We start from the raw sequence: 24919 nt of genomic DNA, 5'->3' as shown, positions 1-24919 counted from the left end.
AGAATTTAATATTCCTTGAAACAGTATGTATGTACACATACATGTAAAAGGATGTATGTATATGTGTTTCCCACACTGTGGTAAAGGGCCTCTTCATAATCCCAGAGCAGTGGCTTCTGTAGCAGTTAGATGATGAAATATAGAACATTAAACCACTGATTTATTGCTTACCTGTTTTGAGGCTGATCTTTGAAAAAAGTAGCCTAGAAATTAAATCCTAAACATTTTTGTGCCTTAGCTGAGATAAGCAAGATCACAGTTATTTGCTTTTGAGTTTTAATTTTGGATGCCTCAGCTCATGTCTGAGATTGAAGTTTAGAGTCACTAATTAATTTCTGAAAATTTTTCACAGATTATCTCAAGATGGACATTGGAAATACATTTTGTTAAGAACTACATTACACAGCTGTTGTTAGCCTTATGTGTTTGGCAGAGATTAGGTGTGAAAAAATCCACAAGAGTTACCATACAGATGAAATCAGATAACTAAGTAATACTTTTAGCTCTCACTCTTCAGAGCAGTTTTCTTAACTGGAAAGAAGGATACAACAGGCATTAACTTTCCAGAGATCATGAATTCCTGTGCACTATTCTACAAATGTAGCAAACTTCTGTCTTAACTGAGCTACAGTCTTGTGTAGCTTTTCCTTAGCATTAGGTTAAACACTTTATTTTAGCAAACCAGTAGCTCAAAGTGGTTTATGTCATGTGAGCCCCAGGTCACCACATACCTGTACATATCTCTAGGTATCAGAAAAGCTACACATCCTGACAGCCTATTTGAGAGAGGAGCACTTCTATTGCATTTGGTGTGGAACAACCTACGAAGGTGAGAATGAACCAAGCTTTTGTATGCAGCTGAACTCCAGCTATAGAATATATCCTTTGTGCTTCTCCTACTGCAGCTTCCAAATCCACATAGCAAATTTACCTTCCAGGCTGCTGTTTTTTGCACAAAGCTTTGTCCATGTTGTTATTGTGATTGTTAGCCAAATTTTAGGTTTATATGCATAAAAACAAAATCCAACCAAACAAAAAAACCTACACACAACAAACCACAGCCAACCATACTGACATTTATTTGAATTTATATTATAATTTAATTAGTTTTGAGAAAACATAATTCAGTTATTAAAACCAATACCATAAAAAGCTGCAGAAGCTGGCAGCTGTTTCTGAAACAATTGGAACAACATCCAGTTTCACAGCATCAAAAAAAGTAGTATTTGTATTCACTGTTTTAAAACAAATTTGAGAGTTACTAACTTGTAAAACCTTGAATTCTGTTTAATCTGTTCTACATGAATTCTGGAAATATTTCTAGCAACCATTTTTTCCTTCCCTGAGCTGCATTTACTCACTTTTTTTTTTCTTATCCTATAGACTCTGGAGATTTATCTTCAAACTGTCCTGGAGATAGTGCTGCAGATCATGACTAAAGCCAGTCTAAAGAAAGGAGCCCTGATAAGTATGTATAATTCATAGTATCTTTCAAAAGGCTCAAAGCTGTGCCATACTCAAGAATTCATAGCCAAGTATGCAGAAGAAGAATTTAAGTTAAATTCATATTTTGCTTGATGCACAATTTAAGAGGAATTAAAACTTGGTATTTGTAATTGAACTAACATAATTGAGAGGTAGGTTGAGTCCACATCTTTGTTTATTCACTGCCCAACTGGTAATAAAATTCAAGTATGAGTAAAGGCATAAATATTGGCTAATCACTTTATTACATAATGTGTTTACCAGGGCTTGTTCAGCTTTAGAGAGATGCCTGAATACCAGACTGGTTTTGCTTACTATCTTAAACTTGGGGGGGGGGGAAGCTTGTGAAACATGACAGTAATGTCATTTTTTTTATATGAACCAATTTTTTGTTACATATAAAGGTGTATATTTTCCATAATTAAATAGAATTAGATCATAATGATGGGTTTTCATTTTTTTACTTAAAAGCATATTTTATAATATATATATATAATATATTTTATAATTTAGACCTTTTCTATTTTTAACAGCAGTATAACCATTTATAAAAAATTAATGAAGTATACAAATACTATGCAGAGAAAATATATCAAAAACAGACAAACTCAGTATTACTTAACAGCAAGATACTATTTCTAGTGATACTATTACTAATGATACCATTTCAGTCTGTCCAAAAACTCTTAAGGAAATGCATCCAAAAGATTGACACATACCAATTTTCATATTATGAATAGTTTCATAGAATTGTTTAGGTTGAAACAGACCTTTAAGATCATCAAATCCAACTACATGTTAATTTTATCCCAATAGATTAAGGAGAAAAGAAAGCAGAAATAGTAGTATTTTTTCTGTAAGGATATATAATTTGTCACAGATCTCGACCACTGCAAAGAAATACTAATTAGTTTAGAGTAGGAAATACTTTATGAATTCCAGTCAAGGATAAGGTTAGGAAAGCATAAAGTCCTGATGGAATTCAATCTGGTCAGGGATGTCAAGAGATCAGATTCAAGAAAATCTGAGCAAACTGGCAAGTGGAGTTGCTGGAGTTGGAGTTGTTCAGCTTGGAGAAGAGAAGGCTCTGGGGAGACCTTAGAGCAACCTTTCAGTACATAAAGGGGGACAAGAGAGCTGGAGGGGGCCTTTTTCCAAGGGCATGTAGTGACAGGACAAGGGAGAATGGCTTTGAAGTGAAAGGTAGATATTAGAAACTAGGAAGAAGTTCTTGAATGTGAAGGTAATGAAGCACTGGAGCAAGTTTCCCAGAGAAGCTATGGATACCTCACTGTGGGCAGCATTGAAAGTCGGGTTGAACAAGTCCTTAAGTATTGTCATCTACTGGAAAGTGTCCCTGCCAAGGGCAGGGGAGTTGATCTTTAAGGTCCCTTCCAACCCAAACCATTTCATGATTCTATATGTGATTCATGATAAAGAAAAAAAAAAAAAATAGTGTAAGGCCTTACAAAAGTATGTATAATCACATTCTTATTTGGCAACAAACACTTGCACCAGAACATCAGTAATTTCCCTAAGAATATAAATACATTCATTTGTATTACTTCTTTTAGAGCAGTCACCCATTTTACAGTATTTCATATATTACCTTTTTTTTTGCTTAGAAATCTCTGCTCATTTTCTCTTATGGAGTTTTGTTGGCCTCACATCAGTTTGACAAGATAGAGCTCAAAGACAAGCACCTGAAGATCCAATGTGCCTGTCTTGTCACCCTGCTTCCCACACTACACACAGTACTTTGAGTTCAGGCAAGGCTGAACTCTGAAGGATATAAATGAAGAGTAGCAGAGAACCTGCTGTTCCCCTCTGCGGGGCTGGCAGTGGGCACACCAGAGGTACTCAGTATAGTTATTAAGGGTTAGGCATGCCTCAGTATTACAATAAGGGACTAAAACCTAAAAGCATGGGAATGTTTAAAGTGCTCTCTCAGCCTAGGATTTCAAATTACTATTACTGAGGCAATTAGAGAATTTTCCTATATTAATAGCACCTTGAATGTTCCTTTCCAAAAAGGACAACCATCAAAACCTAAAGTTTTCAAAAACTGAGATTTGTTCCAAATTAGATTTCCTAGAAGCTGAATGTTTAAAATTTACATTTTTAAGAAATCCTTATTTTACAAGTTTAAATTCTAGAGCATTGAAAGGTGCTAGGTCAGCACCAGCTGTGAAGAGATAAGAAAACGTGCCTTAAAGTACTGAAATTCAGTGAGGAATAACATTTACCTATTCTTAGTATCTTTTCTGCCAAAACTAGTCTTGGTATTAATAGGGGGGTGGGGGGTTTCCAGTAGTTATTGAAAATATCACTGAACTAATCAGGAAGGTTTGAGTGACATACCACCAGACACAGCACTTCTTCCACAGAAAGCAATAGATAACCATAAGGGATAATGGATGCAGCACATGCAGGGATTTGCCACAGCCCAGTTAGCACTTCAGCACATAAACATAATCTTTGAGGGGAAAAGGACTAGATTCTACTACTTATTGTACAAAACAGTCCACCTCATCACAATCCATGTTTCCAGGTAAAAACTGCACATGACTTCTTGCAGAAGTGCCCTGTCCTGGTTGAAGCTGGCAGACATGAATGGTGATGTGGCTGAGGAAAAGAAGTCTTGCTGGTGCTTCAGACATCAGTTGTCACTTCATCATTTGCAATAAATTCATCAAATTCTGGATTTAAACACAGTGTGAAAGGACATCTAACAAGAATAATTTTTAAGTGCCTTCTCTTTATCAGACTTAACAATGTCAAGTAATTGAGATATAGTGATTCTTCCTGATGTTGAAAGCATCTTTTTGATTGTGGATGCCTGCAAAAAATATTAAATGTTAGTAGTTTTTTGTTTGTTTGTTTTGTTTTTTAAGTTAATTCAGTAATCAAAAAGTAGATTAAAATCCCATACCTCTGTTGGAAATCTGTTGGTGAAGCTCTCTGGAAGCTCACCTGCTCTAATAGAAGGCCATACCTGAAATGAACAAAAAATAATAGTTTTGGTATGCTTTCATTTGTTATGCTTTGTCTCTCCACCTTATGATATATGTTTTTTACTGAAGTGGTTAGGAAAACATAAATGTACAGAAAATGTAAGGTTTCAAACAGTAACTGTAAATAGTTTGAAAGTTGGGGAGGTTTTGTTTAGTTGTGCTTTGGTTTGGTTTTATGGCCTTTTCATCAACTATTCTCCATTTCTAAGCTTAAAAGCTTCACACACAACAATGACATGTTTGTTTCAATAGTCCTCTCTATTTCAGAACCTTTATCATTCTTTCTTTAAGGTAATTTATTTATATTGTCCAATGACATTAAAAGAAAAGAAAAAAGTTAGACAACTGAATTTCTGTTTGCAAGCCAAGCAGACATGATTCCTCTTTTTTATCATAGTCAGTACCACACACTTATTTCTGGGTTACTGTATAAAAAGCTACATGGACTCCAAACCAGGATTTATCATTGCATGCTTTAGAAATAGCTTTTGGTTAACTGTCAGCTATGAACAGGAACAGAAGATCTGAGGAAGTACTGCAAGGTGGCTGGGGAGAGCCAAGTTGAAAAGACACACTGGTATGATTTTCTCATACTGGTGAAAGGATCTGGCTAACAGTGTTCAAAGTCTGAGTCCAAACACAATTACTTTAGGCAAAATACCCAGCAGCTACATCACTGTCCTACCAATATGCAGGTTTTTACATAAAAAGCTCAAAACACATACAAGATACCTTTTTAAAAAAAGCTTAAGTGGCATTCTTTTTGAGATAATATCTGTTTAACATAAAGCAATGTATTCCAAGTTACTTTTGTTTTCATCTTGGAAAACTGCAAGGGTTTTGATTTGGTGGAAACTCTTCTTGCACCACTGTGCAGTGTAGAAAAAAGCACAGCAGAGACAAAAGTTGCCCATTCATAGTTTCAATTTTCTAAAATTATGAAAATATTTCCTTTAAGTTCCTGATCTAAGAAAAATATTTATAAAAAACCTGACATCCTTTTTTTTTGCTTGACATTATCATTTTTAAAGCATGCTTGGGCTTTAGTGTGTAGGTAGTATGACAGAAGTGAAATAAACAGTTATATTTCCTTCAGTTATGACATTTCAACTGAGGTGTGAGGACTTACAGGCTTTACAGAGATGAATTAAGGAAAAAAACGTAAATAGAGATAGTACTGTAAATAAAGAGATTCTTTCTAAAATGCTATCAATATGTGATAGCAGCAGCAAGGCAAAACAATAGCAAAACAGTGGGAATTTATAAATTCAAAGATTACTTACCATAGATTTTTCATGAGCAGTGTACGCTGAAAGCATTTCCCACCAAATCAATCCCAGTGCATAAATATCTACCTCCTTTCCATATTTGGTACCAAACTAGAAATATTAGAACAGAACAATACAGGCATCAAATCCAAGTGGAGAACAGCACTTCTTAAACCAAAATTTGAAATCACCAAAAACTTCCGCCCCAAGGCTACAAGACTGGCTCTACTCAATATCCTTCTAGTTATTAAAACCCTTTCAGCCTCAGACCTGGTAAATAGTGACTAATTATGTCACATTGAATACCCTGAAATTAAGACTTCTGCAGACCTGTACAGAAAAACATGCCAATATTGTCCTGTGACAAATAATGAAACAAACAAAAAAATTCAAATTACACAATTAACAGAGGCCCTAAATTCAAACTTAAATATGTCTGGCAGCCTATTCTACAAAAGCATTCCTTACAGCATGCAGTCTCAGACTGTATGTTCACAGAGCAAAAAACTTTACCACACTTGTGGTAAAGCTTTCTCCTAAATACAATTATCTTTGCATACAGTCATACCAGGGAATTTTAGGCAACTTGCTGTAATACAGAGATTAGGATTGAGAACATGCAATACTGAGTTTATAGCACACATCTAATTACAGAGACACTAATACAGCAGGATAATTACCTGTTCTGGTGCCATGTACGATTTTGTTCCTTTGTACTCAGTCAGAGTCTCATACGTCACAGAAGTCACAAGACCAAAGTCACCTATTTTTATTTTATCATCATGTGATATGAATATATTCTGAGGCTATTTTCATGTATAGAAATAAAAAGAAAAAAAAAAAATCACCAAATGACCAAGATTTATCATCAAGCATAATCAGCCACTGAAGTGTTGCCCATAAAATTTAATAATTGTTCAAAAAGTAGCATTACAAAACTGATGCTGTGGAAAGAGAAATAAGTTAAGTCAATTTTTAAAAACACAAACTAAATTTCAAATAGCACATTCTGCAGTAACTGGACCTTTTTTCCACTAGCTCAGTCATAACTGTGTCACACTTTAATTGCTCTTCAAATACATTGTGCATATAACATTCTGTATCCCAAAGTGTTTTTCACTCTTCAGTCCTAGTCAGGATTTGATACACTTGGACAAAGCATTTAGTCTCACACGGAATTCCACTCAAGTCAGAGTTTCTCCTAGGCACAGAGGATCATGTGTTCTAAATCAAATGCAGAGTTAAGACTTACTATAGGTAGCTCCAAATATCACTTTTACATTTCCATTAAACTTCCCCTTTCTAAATTTGACAGTGTCATGGCTTAAGGCCAGTTGGCAGTTAAGCACCATGCAGTGGAATGAGAGGGAGAATCAAAAGTAAACTTGCAAGCTGTGTTAAAAGCAGTTTAATAATTTAAACAAAAGTAAAATCATTAATAATGGTAAATAATAATGATAGGATTAAAAATAAAAAAAAAAAAAAAAGCAAAACAAGTGATGCACAATAATTGCTCACCACCCACTGACTGATGCTGGATTCCCTCCCTGAGCCCAGGTCAGCCCCTCTTCCATGTAAAAAACTAGCCTTTGACTTAAAATAAACACTGCCTAGTAGCAACCAAAACATCAGTGTGTTGTCAGCATTATTATAATACTGAATCCAAAACACAGCACTGTACCACCTACTGAAAAGAAATTAACTGTATCCTAGCCAAAACTAGAACACAAAGTCAAACTACTAAAAACAGAATTATATATATGCTTCAAAGAAGTTTCCCAAAGAAGACAAGGAAACTATACTTCTAAATGTCTTTAAAACAAAACCAAATAGCTTCATGCTAGCTTTTACTCAAAGAAGCTCCATTGGACCATAAGGCCAGGAGATAATTAATAGTCAACAGGAAGAGATCTTCATGTAAAGAATGCTCAGTGCAGTTGTTTGTTCAAGTCTGACCATGTCCACACATATTTAATATAGTACTGTATATTAAATATAAGTATTGCATAATATTTAAATATTATAGCTTTAATCTCAGCTTGACCTTATTCTGCAACTTTGATTCTGGGCTATGGAGATGTCAGATGGCCAAGGACCTAAGCTGACAGCAGACTGAAGAGGCAAGTTCCTCAATTCAAATACAGGTAGAAGAGTTAGCAGTACCAACTTGGTTCTGGTCAGGAGAGGGTTAATTTGTACCGTAATTTATGGGAAATACATGGCTAGAACACGGAGGTTATTCTGTACTTCATGTACAGAATTACTTCATGTCATTTTCTGGGAATGAGGGAAGGACTCCCTTCTGGGTCATGGGAGCGTAGCATTATCAGGTAGGGCTCCATGGTGAACTTCTTGCATGTGAATCACTCTCTGGTTTTAGACTTCTGTTTTCAATGCTGTTACTGTTTTTGTTTATGTTTGTTTTCTTATCTCATTGCTGTTTCCAATAAATTGTCCTTATCTCAACTGTGCTCTTTGCCTTTTGTGTCTCCAGTTCTCCTCTTCAGCCTGCCACAGGGGAGGGAGAAGTGAGCAAGCAGTTTGTGGGTTCAGTAGGAACATCAAATTGGAGAATACCACTCCTGATGGACCACAGCCTTATTGCTACCTCAGCTAGAAGAGCATGAGACCCCTGATCTCAGGGTCAAGGGTTTGAACCCCATGCATCAAATACAGCCAGGGTGTATAGGGGGTCAAGTGAGGCACTTGTGGGTTCACTGGAGCTGCCTGCTGTGAAGAGACTTCAGTCCCAGCTGTCAAGGTCTCTGGTGGTGGGAATCTGACTGCCAGAGTGGCTGCTGAGTGGTCAGGTAGGGAAGTTAGCTTAACCCTAGGAATGCCACCACACTAATTTTTTTTTTTCACAAAGTGAGTGATTTAAAACTGTAAGCAACATTATGGCTTCTGTCCTGAAGCCATGAAGGCTTTGTCCCTTATCTTTATATTGAAAAAAGATGCTCTTATGACTGCACATCTAGAGAGTGAAATTCTATCAAAAACTGTAGCATTCAAACATTTGTATGCATACATAAAAGTAACTAGAGCATGTTATCAAACACAGCACATATTAGGATAGACAAACTCTCTCTTTACAATATGGCAAGAGCAAGCTCTCTAGACTCAACTTTTTTTTTCAATAGAAAGTCTTATGACCCACTAAAACACTGAAAATGCCTGTTAGCTGATGAGTACTGATTCTTTCAACTACTGCATTCTGAGATACTCCAAGTTTACCTTCTGATTTTAGGATGAGCTTTGTCAGCTGCTGAAAGAAAATCAAACACTAGTAATATCCAAAGGAGCACACTGCTAGGGTACATAGAGTAAGCAAAGACTATAACAATTCAACATTTTCTGAAATTCCACTAAGTATACTATCTTTAACCTTTTCTTTTTGCTTTTTTCTTTATTTTCCTACCCTACATACCTTGAGGTCTCGATGAATTAAGCCTTTAGAATGAATATATTCCACTCCTTTTACTATTTGTAAAAATTTGTTTTGTGCCATTGAACGATACTGTCGGTTTTCACTATTTTTTGCAATCCACGTTTCCAATGTCCCTTGTTCACAGAATTCCATTTGGATGAAAAGACAGAGGGTTTCTTTGTCTGAATTCTGGCTTCAAAAGAAAATTACATACCATATTAAAATTGGCAAAATACAATTCCTCCCAAGCTATCTTCAAAAGCCCTTTTTGCTAATAATTATTTTTGTAGTTGCCCAAAACAAAGTCTGCAACTCCCTTAATTTTAAGGAAGATCCTAGAACAATTTGTATAAAATAAATAGAACTGCAACCCAAAGGATCCAAAGAATCCCTGCTCAATTGCTACATACTCCTGGAATATTTCTGAAGTTTTGCTTGCTTTCTAGTTTGACACCAGAAGTTTTCTGAGAGCCCAAGTTCCACTTCCTTCATACCTGGAGGCATGTCCTATCCAGGAAGAAATACCACTGTCCTGGTTCCCACCTGGCCTTGTAGGAACTACTGCAAGTACCTGACACCTGTTCTCTATTCTGCTCAAGAGTCATGAGGCTTCCTATCCTGCCCAGAATGGTCATGTTCTTTCAACTCTGTTCTGTCAAGAACATAGTGCAGTGACCCTTTTTTACATTGGTCTGCTAGTCACAGAAACCCTTCTGAGAGCTAGGAATCTAAATGAAATATATTCACCCACATGGCAGCATCACACATTCCAGAGAAGCCCATAAAATAGGCTGAGGCTGGAGATGGTGAGAGGAAGGAAGATACAAAGCATGCACTCTTTTTTACTATGTACACTGTGTGATGAATAAAGCTGCTCAAGGCACTCAAAGAGCAAGCATTAAATGGCTCAGGACTCTCTGTAGCCTTGAGGTCATGGCATTAATTCCAGTCTGGAACCTCAAATTGATGACTTTTTTTTGTTGTTTTTTACTAAATAGCTGTTTGATGTAAAACACATACATGATATTGAGGCTCCAACATATTAATGGTTTAGTTTTGACAGATTTTTTTCCCCCATTTTACTCCTCATTTAATGAACACAGCTATGGAGGGGTATCTTGCCACCCATAATTTTGAACCCATTAATATTTTCTGGCTCTAAATAAGTATGGCAGCCTATCTGAAGAGTATGAATTCACAGCTAGTGAAAAAAGGTTACCACAGAAGCTCAGAAAAAATAATAGTCTCCTTTACAAGTAAAACTCTCAGCATTGTTTTACCAGAAGTCTCAGTGTCAAAAGGCTACCTCTAAATTAAAGAGCATTTAATTCTGTATTTCTTCTCTAAACAAAACTGTTTCAGGCGTCATGGTTAAAATACTAACTTAGGGAAACAATTAAGTCTATGATAGCTACTGGCTGACCAGTAATTATAAAAAGGAAGCTTCTGATTAGCAATTTGGTAGATAAAAAGGAATTTGGTAACCAACTGTCAGACAATTTTTTAGTTTTTGTTGTTAATTCTTGCCCCAAATTTTGAGTTCTTCAGTCTTACTTACTCTCCTCTACAAATTCATTAAGTTCTATTTATTGAGAGACAAGAGAAATATAAAATTATATTATTTTATTAATCACTGAAAAGAAGACATAAATATACTTAATGACATACAACCTGCTACTGGAATGTACTGTGATTTTTTCTCCTAGCAGTACTATTGCACATGTGTGCATTTATATTTGTATAATAATTGCAAGCTAGTTATCAACAGCATAAAGTTCACTATGGCAAAAGGTTGTGAATGCAAACTGTTATTTTGTAGTTACCTTGTGTCTCGGTTCTTTATATAGTCATTCCCTTTCCAGCTGCAATGATACCGCACTATGTTCTCATGTGTAAGTATTGCAAGTCCATTTACTTCACGGTCTACTTTTCTATCAGGAGGGGGGAAAGAATTAAAAAAAAAAACAACAAAAAAACAGGCATTTCCCTATTACAGCTTAACACAAAGGTCAATAAAAGATATGCTAGCAAGTAGCAAGAAACAGATAGTTTTACATTAATTTAGAAACAAAGCATAGTATTCTCCTTCATGTAAGTTGGAAGTTGTAAGTTGAAAGTTCAAAACTGAAGTTACAAATTTGGTGGGTTTTCTTTCATCTGCTCAGATATTCAAAGTGCAAAAAGTATTTTGAATTAAATTAACGACTTGAGGAATTATATCCCCACTCAAAAAAGCATATAGCTGCTTTTTTGCTGCAGAGCAGCAGTCATTACTTGAATAATTAGTAGAAGGTTTTCAGTATAGATCTCAGGTTAGCAATAGCAATGAAAATAACATGTACGTGCAAAGAATGCAAGAATACAAAGGGAAATGTAAACAATACACAATTTAAGGGAAAAGTATCTCCAACAATTTAAAACATTTTCAATAGATAATCTAAAAAAAATATTTTTTTTCAACTGTTGATAAAACACTCCACTAGGTAATGGTTACAGAAAATTACTCTAAAAAATTTAAGATCATAATTCTCTGTTTAGATTTATAAAAGACGCGTTAACACAATGTGATAATAATGACTAGATGGGTCACATACAAAGCTTTTTCTAATTACAAACCAAAATAATTTATTAGTTGAAATTTTTTTCTATTTTCCATAACTACAGTTATTTTGCATTACTGATATGGAAGTTTTCCATGTAGCCTGTCAAAAATGACAGAGTTGCTTTCACTGTTTTAATCATCATCAGGTTTTCTTCAAACACATTTTGCAATATTAGCAATCAGAGCACTACTGTGTTCAGAGAAAAGATAACTTAACAGAAAAATTAACAAAGGCTCATGACCACTTTCAGCTTCACTTGGAAATAAGGAAAACCACTTACTAGAAACAGCAATGAATAATGAAAATCACCTAAATTCTTCTAGTATTGCTGAAGAGAGAAAACAAAGTATTAAATCTTAAGGTTGTTCTAAAAGGCAGAAGAAAATATACAGTACGTACTGTGTGAATTTAACTCGTTTGATTGCATAGGTTTTCTTATCAGACTTCAATGTTGCCTTGAAAACAGTCCCATAACCACCTTTATCAATAGGCTCTATTTTTTCAAAAAGATTGAGAAATCTTAAAAAAAAAAAAAAAAAAAGGAAAACCACACTTAATTCACTTAATTTTCAATTAATGCTTTAAAAAATAATCTTGACAGATATAATGCATCTACTGCAATATCATTCTACAGTGATAATTTGACAAATCTACAGGTCTAAATCACAGTCTTGGAGATTAAAACAAGGGAAACTGACCCTTTCAGGTTTGTCAGGTAATTACCCTAACATCTTCACATGAATGTTTGGTTTTGAGCTTTTATTAAATACCACAGCTTGCCAATTTCTATGCTAGATTTGAAATTTCCAGGAAAAAAAAATCTAATACCAATTTTTCTTGAAATTTTTTTACAGCAGTATTTTCCCTCCTTCCACCATAAATAAGGAAACAAATTTGTATTTATAGACATACTGTTATTGCCTTACAAATATTAATTTTTTGAAAAATCCTTCTTACGTGTCATTGACAGTGTATGGACTCCCATTCTCTTCTCCAGTATTTGTGTCCATGTCTGGCAAACTTCCATTTGAACCTGTCATATTCTTTTCCTTTTCCTCATTTCTTACATTAGCAAAGTTAGCTGCCAATCTTCTTTAACAAGGGTAAAAGCAAAATTTATAATGAGTCATTTTTCTAACACATGATGAGAAAATAAATGTGCCTCCCAACAGCAGCATTTATTTAATAACAATAGAAAAAATAAAATTGTTTGGAATATAGTTTACAGGAGACAGCAATCTAGAAATAAGCACATACCTTATGGGCTTCGGGATAGAACTTCGTGCATTTCTCTACATGGAAAACAGAAAAAACAAACCTAACTGAGGTATCCTGAATATTTTCACTGTAGTTGGCTTCAAATATGTCTGATAATGTATCTAGGAAATGCCTATCAACATGATCATACCTTATGTAAACAGTGTCATAAGAATGAATCTTAGCTCAGTGTTTTTGACATATACCATGCATAACATTATCACTGCAAAAACACACATAACATCATCATTGCAAAAAATGAGCTTAGTTTGACCCTTTTCTTGAGAGTACTGCCATTTGTTAAACACTACATATATTTGATCCATAATACAGAAAGAAATGACTCGTGGTTAACAGTACTGAATGTTCTTAGGAAAAATGCACTTATTTTCCATTGATTAGTGGATAAAAGAAGAAACTGATGTTACATTCTTACAATAAGCATGCCCTATTCAGGGTCTAAAATGTAATTATGAGGAAGACCATCTCCATACTATACCTGAATAGGTGAAGGCTTTTCACAAATTGCCATGTCTTTCACAATTTCTTCGAACTTTGCAGCTGAGTCATAAAAGCAAACACTGTTTCTATTGAAAAATAATGGCTATTTTTAGGTGAAAGTAACAAAATAAATAATATTGTCACAAGAAAAGTACCACCAAAAAACCCACAGTTTTTAAAGCAAAACCTGAAAAGGCATTAATAATCATGACTGATTTCAACTACAAAACATCCTGCTTGAAAGCTACAAAAATAACAACACTTTGTAACATTCTCCTTTATTTCTTTTATTAAATGAGTCTATGATATCTAGAAGATAGAAGAATGTAAAAGTGGTAGTGGCACTACAGTCAAACTGCTGGTTCTCAAAACACATATCAAACTTTATGTTCAGTTTCTATTGCTAAGCAAATTTTTTCCTTTGGTCAAAATGAAGGTTTGTGTAGAACGAAAAAAGCGGGGGAAAAAAAGCAGAAAGGGAGAGAAGAAAGCAGAATATGGAGCATTGGAGAGTACTGAAATTGAAATACTGAGTTCACAAGTGTCTCACAATAGGAAAATGAGTGTTAAAATGGCATGAAAGAATGCTATTGAATGAGATAGGGTAATCAATTTACACCACAGTAAAAATACTTCTGAAAGAACTACCTGTGGCAAACTATGAATAAATCAGAAAGCTCTAAACTTATTACAAGCTATCCCATACAGACACACATAAAATTGCACAAGCTCCAAACTTTGAAGTTAAAATTAGATGGCTTTATACTGCAATAAAAAATAGAATTCTATATTTTATATATAATTAGAGCACATTACCCACTAAATCGATTGTTATCACATTAGCAGTGAACCCAACTTACTCTGAGTTAGATGTACTACTGCGATTAGATATTTCAGTTTCCAACTGAAAAAGAAAAGCCAAGAATGTTTAACAAAATCTCAAATTCCTAGTGCAAAAGATGCCGCTCAAAGAGGACAGAGGAAAGATTACAGGGTGCTAAGAGCAAGTTGTTAACTGCACTAAACATTCAAAGCCCTGCAGAAGAAAGATATCTGCCCAATTTCCACCCAGAGAAAGGAAAAACACAGGGCCCTGTCACAGTGAGCGTACTATACAGACATTTACAGAAGTAGAGTCTGCATTCTAGTCAAAACCAGGATAAGAGTAAGAGTCACAAAAAGCAAATATCTTCTTTGTTTGCTGCATGTGCAACTGCTGTGTGGAAAATAAGATATACACAGGCTTTGATACACCTAATCAGCAGAACTGAAAATCTGAGTCAGAAATTAACATTCAATGTCTTCAGCATGGAAACACTGCAAAACTGATAATTAAATTGGGGTTGAATAAAGTTATCCCAAATACTTAGTAGAGGTTCTTCCCCTTCCTCCCACTACCCATGCCATAAGAGCATAAAAGTAATATTAAAAGCAACACCTACAATGATATAGACCATCACCTGACAATAAGAAAACAAACTTGTTTTCTTTTTATGTTTCCTGGTTTTCCATCATAGTATCATGAAAACGAAAACATAGGGTTTATGTCAATGAGAGCCAACAAACAAACCCCTTTTTTATAAATACAGTAGTGCTGTACTTTTACTACTTTCTCCCATCACCACAGATATCACTGAGAATTAATATAAATTAAAACCAAACCAAAACAACCCACCCCAAATTTAGACAAACTGGTATACAAGCTCTGCCTGAGGTAGTAAATTTCAGACTTGGATGAAAATAAAAAGATCCCTGGGTTTGCAACATAGTAAAATATTAAGAAAGGCTCCTAGAGCTATAATAGGGCATTAATGAATTAATTGCATGGTTGACATAACATTAAAAAAACATGGAAAATTCACACTAACCACCAAATAATTTTAAAAGTAGTTAGAAGTAAAAAAGATTTCTTCCCTCCCACGTACTGCCATCCTTTACTTTAAACTACACTCCATTTAAGTTAGTTCATATGTTCTGTGCATTTCAAAAGTGTATTTGGATCACTACTGGAATTCTGATCATTTTTTGCACATGTGGAAATAACAGCTGCCAACACAAAGACAACAACTCTGCTCTCCAGAGGGTGGTGTCAGCTATTGTTTTAGTAGACTCTGCCTTGGAACACTTCAGAAGGCAAGTCCTCTTGATTCTGATTCCTGCTTTTGCCTCTTACATTACACAGTAGATTTTTGATCCAAAAGAAGTATGTTCATAACCTGCCAGTTCAACAATGCTTCACACAGAAGACAACTGGTATACAAGTCAGAATTTAGAAATTTTTAATATGTGTGCATCCTTGAATGACAACATATCAGACCTATTCTGAAACACAGAGAGGTATTAACTGTTAGTGTTTTGTCTGGGTTTTTTAAATCCAGAACTGAATATAGAAACATAACATAAATTCTACTAACAGTAGCCCAATCAACATACTAAAAAATAAGGATTGTTTCCCTCTTTTATGGAATCCATGAAATACGCTTTTAAATGCAATGAGGAAATTGGTTCAAAGATTTAAACTTTTGTGATAAGGCTAAATATAGCACATACTGTCAGAGAGCTTTCCTTATTTACCTTCTCATGTGCTTCTTTTGCAGCAGCTTGTTTTGCAGCAACTAGGGTACGTCCAGTGCCCCTCCCATACACCTGGCCATTAATTGTACAGCTAACAGAGTATCTGTAAAATACAACAGGAGAATTGAGTCTTATATCCTTTATGATGAGTCTTAATTTAATGGTTTTTAAACACTACAATGAACTGACATTATAGAATGGAAATTAGAAATACATATATTCAGGACATTGTTTTTAATATGCAATTAATAATGGCAGACAACTAACTTGTTGTGTCTTCAAGAAAACTAACTTTCAGAGCCTGGTACAATCATGGAGAAGATTATTCTGGGAGGTATTGATAAACACCTGGAGGACAGCACAGTCACTGGTCACAGCCAGCAGACCTTCATGAAGCTTCATGAGCTTCATGAGCTTCATGAATTTCTGTCTACAACAGGGTACCCCATCTAACTGATTGTGGAAAGCAAGATGATGTAATCCTTTTGGACTCTGACAAAGCTTTTGATACCATCTCTCAGTGTCCTTCTGGACAAAACATCACAGCATACAGCTGGATAACCTGGCTCATGGGTCAGGCATGAAGGGTAACAGGCTGACATGAGGCTGGGGACCTGTCACTAGTGGGATTCCACAGGGCTCCATCCTTGGTCCTGTGCTCTTCAATATCTTGATTAACTACTTGTACACAGGACTCAAATGATACCAAGCAATTTTGCTGACAAGACTAAACCGGGAGGAGCTGTTGACTCCCTCAAGGGCAGGGAAGCTCTGGAGAGAGACCAACATGCTAAAATTAATAGATGAACAATCACCAACCACATGAAATTTAACAATAAGTGTCAAATTCTGCAGCTGGGATGGGACAATCCAGGTTGTTGTGTATAGACTTTGGAACAGGTGACTGGAGAGCAGCACTGCAGAAAGGCACCTGTGTATCCTGGTCTGGCAAGTTGTAAATGAGTCAGCAGTGACCTGGCAGCCAGAAGGGCCAACCCTGTCCTGGGGGCATCAGGCACAGCATCACAGCCAGGCAAGGGAGGGGATTGTCCTGCTCTGCTCTGAGCTGGGGCAGCCTCACCTGCAGTGCTGGGAGCAGTTTTGGGTGCCATAATATAAAAATCACAACTGGGGAGCAATTAAGCAATTGGGGAGTGTCCAAAGCACAGAAACAAAGATGGTGAAGGGCCTTTAATGGGAAGCTGTGTGAGGAGCAGCTGAACTTGGTCTGTTCAGCCCAGAGGAGACTGAGAGAAGCCCTCACTGCAGATACAACTTCCTTGTGAGGGGAAGGGGAGGAGCAGGCATTGATCTCTGCTCTGTGCTGACAGTGACAGGACTCAAAGAAATAGCATAAAGCTGAGTCAGGGTAAGTTTAGGTCAGACATCAGGAAAATACTATTCTCCCAGAGGGTGGTTGGGCACTGAAACAGGCTCCCCAGGGAAGTGGTCACAGCACCAAGCCTGACAGAGCTCAAGAAGCTTTTGGATAATGCTCTCAGGCAGACGGTGTGATTCATTTAAAAATTCAGCTAACATGACCAAGTCTAACAAATGGCAGCATCAGTAAACACAACAAGGTATTAGAAGCAAGCAGGAAGATAAATGATATCTTACATGGGAGCATGGGCATCTCCAGTACGATTTCTGTTAGGGTAATCAACCATTAGGCAATTCCTTTGTGAATAGATATTTAATAGGCTGACATAATCTTTGTCTAGTGGAGGTGATGAATTTGTTTGAGTTGTCCTTAACTCTGCAGCTGCCGTATTTGAGGGACTCTCCTGCTATAAAACAAACAAAATAGCTAACTTAAACTTAAAAATACAGTAAGATAAACAGTGCAAAAGAACTAACATAGCTGCAATGTTTGTCCACATTTCAAAAGACTTTTAAGAAATCCCACGTTTCCATTAAATGAGTCCTTTGTGGCAAAGGACAGGCATCCCAAGCATAATTATTGCTTTTTGAATAAGTGTAAACCTGTCTTTCCAAGTACTACACTTTTGCCTTTAAGAACCTCTCACTATGCCTTATCCCACTTCTTTTAGGAAACTATAGGGAATGAACTGTGAAGAAGGGATGGCAGCAGGATACTGCTGATGCTCCCATTTGGCAAGGGCTGCAAATGCTCCTGTGCTTGTACAAGAGGGGAAACCAAGACTCTTAAGCTGTCTTATGATTAGTCAATATCAGTAACGTATCAGCAAACATGCAGCAATTGTGTTAAAGTAATGACAGTGATGAAACAAAAGCCATATACAAAAAGGTAAGCAAAGATTTCACTCAAAAGGTGCTAAAAAGAAAAGAGTCAAAAAGAAAAATAAAGAATGGCAACTAAAGAAGGGCAAAACACTTGGCAGAAAACTAAGGAGCAAAAATCAAACCTAGACTTAATCAAGGAAGGGTAGAGTGTATGACCTGCTATACTGTAAAGAATATAATGAAAAGGAAAAAAGATTGATTAGAACAAGTAAAAGTAAGCAATTTCATTAGCAAAGTGACAACAGACAATCAGTAATGCCCTGCAAATATTTTGAAGACATTGACTCATTGAACAGTTGTCAAGATATAAAAGGACCACTGTCCACTCTGGATACACCAAGGGAGCTTAATAAAGGTAAATACATTTCCTTATCGTCCTGTAACAGCAGAGGAGGAAAAAACAATACTATATATCAACCCTATAGGAACACAATAAGGAAAACAATTCAGTGATAAAAAGTACAAAAGTGCTGAATAAGACAGAACAAAGACAATTTAAATAATTAGAAACTGTTTCAAATTAAACAACATTTTATTGAAAGTCTACTTTTAGATATTAATCTTCAACATTTACTACATTATGGGTGATAAACACTGCTTAGTAACCCCCAAAGCTTAATCCTACTATTTACTCACCTGTTTCTCAATCATTTTCCATGTTTCTTTTGCTGCTACCGCTTTTGCTTCTTTTTTACTTTTACCAGTGCCTGTACCAAATTCCTTACCATTTATTTTGACCACAACTGTGAACCTGCAATGAAGGAAACTTGTCTAAAACATTGCTACATTTTTCCCACATATATACTTTAATAAGCTTATCAAATTAAACTTTGGGTTTATCATCTACAAAGCACTATAGGATAACTGGGAAGTATTGAAGCATTAATGTGTTTTTATTATATCAAACATAATTATCATGCTTTAGTATAAATATTTTTAAAATTTTTCTCTAGTCACAAATGCACATACTTTATTAGTTCCAACAGTATTTTTAACTGCTTAACTGCTTTTTAAAATCAAAATAATTTTATATTTAGAATTATAAGAATGGATGAGGTCAGCATTGTTACAAGCAAGGTTGTGAAACCCTAACACCAGGACACATCTCAGCAGTGCAACACTACACAGGAAAGAATAGCTAATCTTGATTTCATGAAACCAGATGTACCATTACACTCACCTTCAATACCCTGTGATGTACACTGCTTAGTAAGAACAAAAACCACATCTGGTGCTTGTGAGACATGAATTTAAAGGAAGTCACAAAAAAAAGCCCCACCAAAACAAAAAACCAAAAATTACTAATAAACAAACACAAACCCCAGTCCTGCCTTTCTGCTGATCCTGTCCCTCCATTCCACAAGGTTGAAGTTTTACCTACTGCTGAGTAGTGTTTGCACAGCACTGAAGTTTGGGGTTTTTTTTGTTTTGGTTTTTTTTCCCACTGTGGCCTTCCAGCAAGCAAAGGAGGGATATGTGAGAAGCTGGGGAAAGACACAACCAAGGCAAGTGGCCAGAGGGATATTCCATATGGCATCACACTCAGCAATAAAAACTGGGAGGTGAAGAATATATATCATATATATATATATATATATATATATATATATATAACCTTCCCAAGTAAACACTGGGCATAATGAAGCCCCTCTTTCTTGGGAACATCTACCTGCTGATGGGAAGAAATAAGGCAACTTCCTTATTTTGCTTTGGTAACACATCCAGCTATGCTTTGTCTATCAAATTGTCTTTATCTCAATCCACAAGTTTCATCCCTTTCACCTTTCTAGTTCTCTCCCTGTCCCACTGGGGGGAAGTGAGTAGTTGGCTGGGGATTTCACTGCCTCCTGTCAACCTACTGCTGTGCTCTAATAACAAATGGTAGGATTTCAGACAAATCAGTCCTTACAGATCTGACCTGTCCTGCAGCTGCAAATCCCCTAATGTTTCTGACACTGCCTTTGCACAAAAGGGAACAGAGGAGAAAACAACTGGATTTCCACCTTTGGCAACAGCACACACTTGCACCAAGTTAGAGTGACCGTTAGAGCCTCAGGGCACCTCTGTGCTTCAGACTGCAGCAGAGCATGTAAATGCTCACAGCCAACAAGGTGGATTCACACAGTCAAGGTACAGCACCATGAGCTCCTCTGTGCAAAAACTGGTCTCCAATAGTGTCAAGACTTGAGGTACTCACTTTTTTCATTATTTCAACCTCATTCTCCACTTCCCTTTAATGAAATGTTTGGGTGGGAAACAATGAAGATGCACAACAGTGCTTGCTCTTATTGTGTAAGCAAGGCTTAACAAGAAATCTGGCAAGAAAGCTGGCAAACAGTAGGAAAAGCACACCCATAGTGTCCCATATACTCTACACATAGGAAACAACAAAGAAAAAAAACCCAAAACATGCAAGAAAGATTGTTCGTTGGGAAGGAGTTTGTCAGTCAACCCATACCTAAGTGCTGAATACTACACACATTCAGCTATGACACTGCATCCAAAATACACCATTTTATGTCATTATCCTGAGGAAATCTGCAGGGAATCTCCATGACCAAGTTGAGGATCACCTGCAGGAACGTTACATGAGTTGGTCATTGTCACAGCCAGAGATGTCTCTTTATGCTTGAGATCACCTCAGGAGGACATAAAGGTGGTGTGGAACCCAATTCTTTCTGATGCCTGCCGATGAGAGGCTGCAGGAGGCTGTTCTCAGAAGTCAGGCAGGATCTGCCTGGCAGAGGCAGGACTTATCTTTTACAGTCTAAATTACATACTAGGTATTTACAATTATTTTCCAATACAATACAACTTTGTTAAACTGTCCAGCTTTGCCCCATTCAATCTGAAAGTGTCAGCATGTCACCCAGCATGGATGACATGGAAGAGAAGGAGGAAGAGGTATACCCTGCCCCAAATCCTCCATCTTGGCCACGAGCCCCTTAATATAAACTTTCTAGAAATCTGCTAATTCTACATTCTAGCAGTCTAATTTATACTCTATTTTTTTTGCAGCTTGCATTTTTCCTCTTAATGTTGGTAAATTGTTCCAAGGAGCTAAATCCAGCCCCTAAGATACTTGGTCTCATTCGAGGGTCTTTAGGGACCCTACCAGGGGGGGTCTTAAACCTCCCAGGGAAGCCAGAGGAATACTCTGGGCTCCCCACAGGTCATAAATGCAGAGTCATATTTATTCATTGTGAACCCCAGGTTAATAAGTAACTGTCCCACACTTGACAGGTTTAGGCAAGACTGATCTAATTGTCCACTCTCTGTCTCTCTAGACCAAGAAAGCTCAGGACTGAGCCATCCTGGGCTCCTTTAACCTTCTTGCACTGTGTTCAGCACTGACCCTGTCAGACACAGTACTGGAAGCAGCCACAGCAACAGAACCATCGTAGGATGGAATCTCTGCATCATTCCTAAGAAAACTGCAAGGTGATTTATGAGAAGGGACACAGCACAAAAGAGTCAGGGAGCCAGTACATAACTAACAGTGGTCAATGCTTCCAGTTAGCAGGCAGAACACAGGGAAAGAGCAGCACAAGGGGACTGAAGGAGGTTTACAGCACACATCACTACAGCCAGACACTTTACACTGTATCCTTAGAACAGCCCAAGTTACCCAGATTTTCCTAGGGTACCACTGTCACACAGTGGGCTAAATTTCAGTTGTGAATGTAGAGGAGCACACAGGAAAAACAACAAAAAACCACAATAAATGGGATAAATAATTTGGCATGTATGTAAGTTTTGTCAGTCCCATGCCATCACTTTTGAAGAATGAAGATGTTGCTGTGTGATCACAGCTATGGTTTTTACTGCAATAAGGGTCATATGTTTTGTAAATGCTTTGCTTTGTGGCATCTCAATTGTAAACTGAAATTCTTCCTCTGAGAGGAGATGCATAATATATAATAGAGTTACTAGCAAGTAACTCTAGGTGCATTGCTGGTACTTTCTGAAAAAGAGCCATCACCCTTGGAAAAAGTTCTCCACAAACTGTATCACATGATGTCTTCCCCATGCAACTACCATTCAATTCATTATTTCAACCAGCTTTCCCACTACATATGTGCTCTCAGCAAATTAACATTTGTGACTTCAAGCTTTATGCAGTTTGTTCACTGGAGGAAGAGCCCTGCTAGTTATTGACATGCAGAGTAAACTTACTCAGGATCATGAGATGGGCCCGTCATATTGATGGTGTCATAATCCACTGTAGCTTTATGTATTTGACAGTAATGGTTGATCTTCGCTACATACTCACAATCCATTTTGACACAATCTTCAAGAGATGCTGCAAAGTAACATTTAAAGATGTGTCTGTTGCTCCAGACATAGACTAACGGCAGCCTCTAATCCTGGTACATAGGTCACTGCTTTGATATAAAATAGAAAATTGGTGCCAATAACAAAATTCATAGGAAATAAATTGCGGGTTGGTCGGCAAAAGTTTTGGAAGTCATTGCTTGGAATAACAGTTTTAGAAAGCAGAGTGGTGAATTCAGTGATTAGAGATTTCTTAGCGGATTTCTTGACAGCAGAAGATTGAATCGTTCACTGAATTCGGTGGGAGGAAACTGATCAGTAACGTTTCTCCAGAATTAGAATTAGATCAATAACGTTTCTTCCTTCAGAAGAAACCCGAGGGCACTTGAAGCTGTCCCTCGGAGCAGCGATGGCGCCAGGCGCAGCCACACGGAGCAGAGATGACCCTAAGCTACCGCCACGGAGCGCGGCGGGCCAGGCCGCTGCAGCCGGGCTGCGGGCACCCCATGTCGCACGGACCCTTGCCCTTCCTCCCGCGCCCCTTCCCTCCCGTACCTCCGAGCCGCCGCCGACGCTCCCGGAGCCGCGGACCCTTCCGCGCCGCAGAGACTCCGCCCGGTTTCGTTTTCCGCAGCACCGCCCGCCCCGCGCCAGAACGAAAACCGAAAGGAAGAGCGGGCGGGAGAGCCCCGCAGGGAGCGGGGCGGGGCGGGCCCGAGGCCGCGGGAAGCCGCGCTCTGCCCGGCACGGAGCGGCGCCTCCGCCGCCGGCGCTCCTGAGCTTGCGGGGAACCAGGGATACAAGGAAAGCGAGCGGCTTCGCCAACACCTGACCTCCGGCCTTGACCCTGACTCGCTGACTTTTTCTGTTACAGTAACCGCACACTAGAGCTCAGCCACATGGCCAGCGGAGAGCAGTGCGCGCCCAAACACATCCAAGCCCCTCAAGCCCAAGAACCCCCGGGGTTTTATAACCTCATTGTGTCCTCGGGGCGTCGGTCCCGCTCTTCCTTCTCCTCTTGCCTTCCCGCTCCGTGTTCGTCCATCGCACTGGCGTCACCTTATCCTAAAGGTCGGCAATCACCGGCTCCGCTGTTATTCCCCGTTGTCCATTCACCTGGCTGCGGTCACCTATCTTCATGTCCTTTGCTATCCTAAAGGCTGGGCATTCATGGCCTCGTCTCAGCTCCAACCAGGAGCCAAATCTGCATTTTAATCTGCGGATTGCAGGCCAAGACACCTGGGTGAGAAGTATTTCCCAACACATTGAGCTTCAAATATATCATGAGTATTACTGAACATGAATGCACTTCATAATAAATCTCTTACTGGGTTACAGGAGAAAACAAAAATCAGCCACCAAATTAATAATATATTCTGTGGAAGTGCAAAAGAAAAATCTCCAAGATCAGTTTTCAGGGGCTAGATGTAAAGGATGGAGCAGATGACTTCCACTGTGCATACAGGTCACCTGCTCCTCATCACCCAGATTTGATTCCCACCCCCTGCAAGGTCTCTCTCCATCAAAAACCAGACAGCTGAGTAAAAGGAAAATAGCAGTAAGCCTTAGGTCTTCCTCAGTATGAGGAAACAGCTTGGGCACCCAAGAAGCTCACTGCTCTCTCATAGTGCTAAGACAACCAAAAGGAACCCATTGATACACAAGAAGGGATGCAGGAAGAAACCATCAGAGAGTTCCAAATGCTGAACTCCTAAACACAATCATCTTGTAGCAAAAAAAAAAAAAAAAAAGACAAACAATGATATGAGACCAATAATTCACAAATTGTTATTTATGTATGAACAACAAGTTTTCTTTGGAAGCATTTATCATGTTCTTACTTTTAAAAGATTCACAGAGCAATTCTTTGTTTAAAGATACCAAACAAGCACTCTTTCTTACACTTCAAGATTGTGCAGTATCTTTTATGTTTCAGCTTGTTTCCTACTCAGGTTTCCAATAACTGTTCTTTTCCTGGTTCTCAGCTTCTGCCAGGGATTTCCAGCCTCTAGTGAGCCTGAAGAAAGAACAAGGAGAAAGTAAAGAAACTTGTCGATAGATAAAGCTGTCATGAGAGAGCTTATTTGCCGACTCTGGGGTCCAAATAAATAATAGCACATCAAACAGCTGACTGAAGTTCAACAATCTTGCAGAGAATTTTCCAAGTGTACACAAAAGCACATTTTACAATTAGTCATACTCTAAAGCAAACATTTGTCATGCAGTCAGTTAGTGAGGAAACTGAAAATG

General features: G+C 37.7%; 2 protein-coding genes across 6 annotated transcripts in view; one reads left to right on the top strand and one right to left on the bottom strand.

Annotated features, from left to right (window-relative positions):
• The window catches only part of GPATCH11 (G-patch domain containing 11), an 8310-nt gene extending 3795 nt beyond the window's left edge, over positions 1–4515 (top strand). For 2 of the 3 annotated variants that reach the window (XM_079332531.1, XM_079332532.1), the window contains 2 exons: positions 748–829; positions 1384–1820. In XM_079332531.1, coding sequence (XP_079188657.1) covers positions 748–829; positions 1384–1439 — 138 coding nt within the window. In that variant the 3' untranslated portion in view covers positions 1440–1820. Of the gene's footprint in view, positions 1–747; positions 830–1383; positions 1821–4063 lie in introns of those variants that run through there. The other variant, XM_079332533.1, reaches the window with a different exon arrangement.
• On the bottom strand, positions 1061–24919 carry EIF2AK2 (eukaryotic translation initiation factor 2 alpha kinase 2). Of its 3 annotated transcripts, none has more exons than XM_079332433.1 (17): positions 24574–24919; positions 23644–23873; positions 22571–22697; positions 19031–19145; positions 17747–17916; positions 16130–16232; positions 14416–14459; positions 13554–13641; positions 13055–13089; positions 12755–12889; positions 12197–12316; positions 11018–11125; positions 9195–9387; positions 6448–6573; positions 5783–5878; positions 4418–4480; positions 1061–4324 (listed from the first exon to the last, which is right to left on the bottom strand). In XM_079332433.1, exons 3-17 carry the CDS (start codon positions 22672–22674, stop codon positions 4214–4216), a joined length of 1611 nt encoding a protein of 536 aa, XP_079188559.1. In that variant the 5' UTR covers positions 22675–22697; positions 23644–23873; positions 24574–24919; the 3' UTR covers positions 1061–4213. The 3 variants fall into 3 exon arrangements, with proteins under 3 accessions (XP_079188559.1, XP_079188560.1, XP_079188561.1); XM_079332434.1 differs by having other exon boundaries at positions 23786–23873; XM_079332435.1 differs by lacking the exons at positions 23644–23873; positions 24574–24919 and adding an exon at positions 23225–23439.

The sequence above is a fragment of the Erithacus rubecula genome, assembly GCF_903797595.1.
Source record: "Erithacus rubecula genome assembly, chromosome: 2".
Classification (NCBI taxonomy): Eukaryota; Metazoa; Chordata; class Aves; order Passeriformes; family Muscicapidae; genus Erithacus; species Erithacus rubecula.
The sequence above is the reverse complement of the archived record's forward strand: the minus strand, read 5'-3'. Positions and strand labels throughout refer to the sequence as shown.

Excerpts from the sequence above, each read along its gene's own strand:
- EIF2AK2 (XM_079332433.1), bottom strand. The coding sequence starts at position 22,674 with ATGGATTGTGAGTATGTAGCGAAGATCAACCATTACTGTCAAATACAT. Across the intron at positions 13,642-14,415 it reads AGTAGTACATCTAACTCAGA|AAACAGTGTTTGCTTTTATG; the intron begins GTAAGTTGGGTT and ends ATTTTTCAATAG. Across the intron at positions 12,317-12,754 it reads CCATACACTGTCAATGACAC|ATTTCTCAATCTTTTTGAAA; the intron begins GTAAGAAGGATT and ends TTTTTTTTTAAG.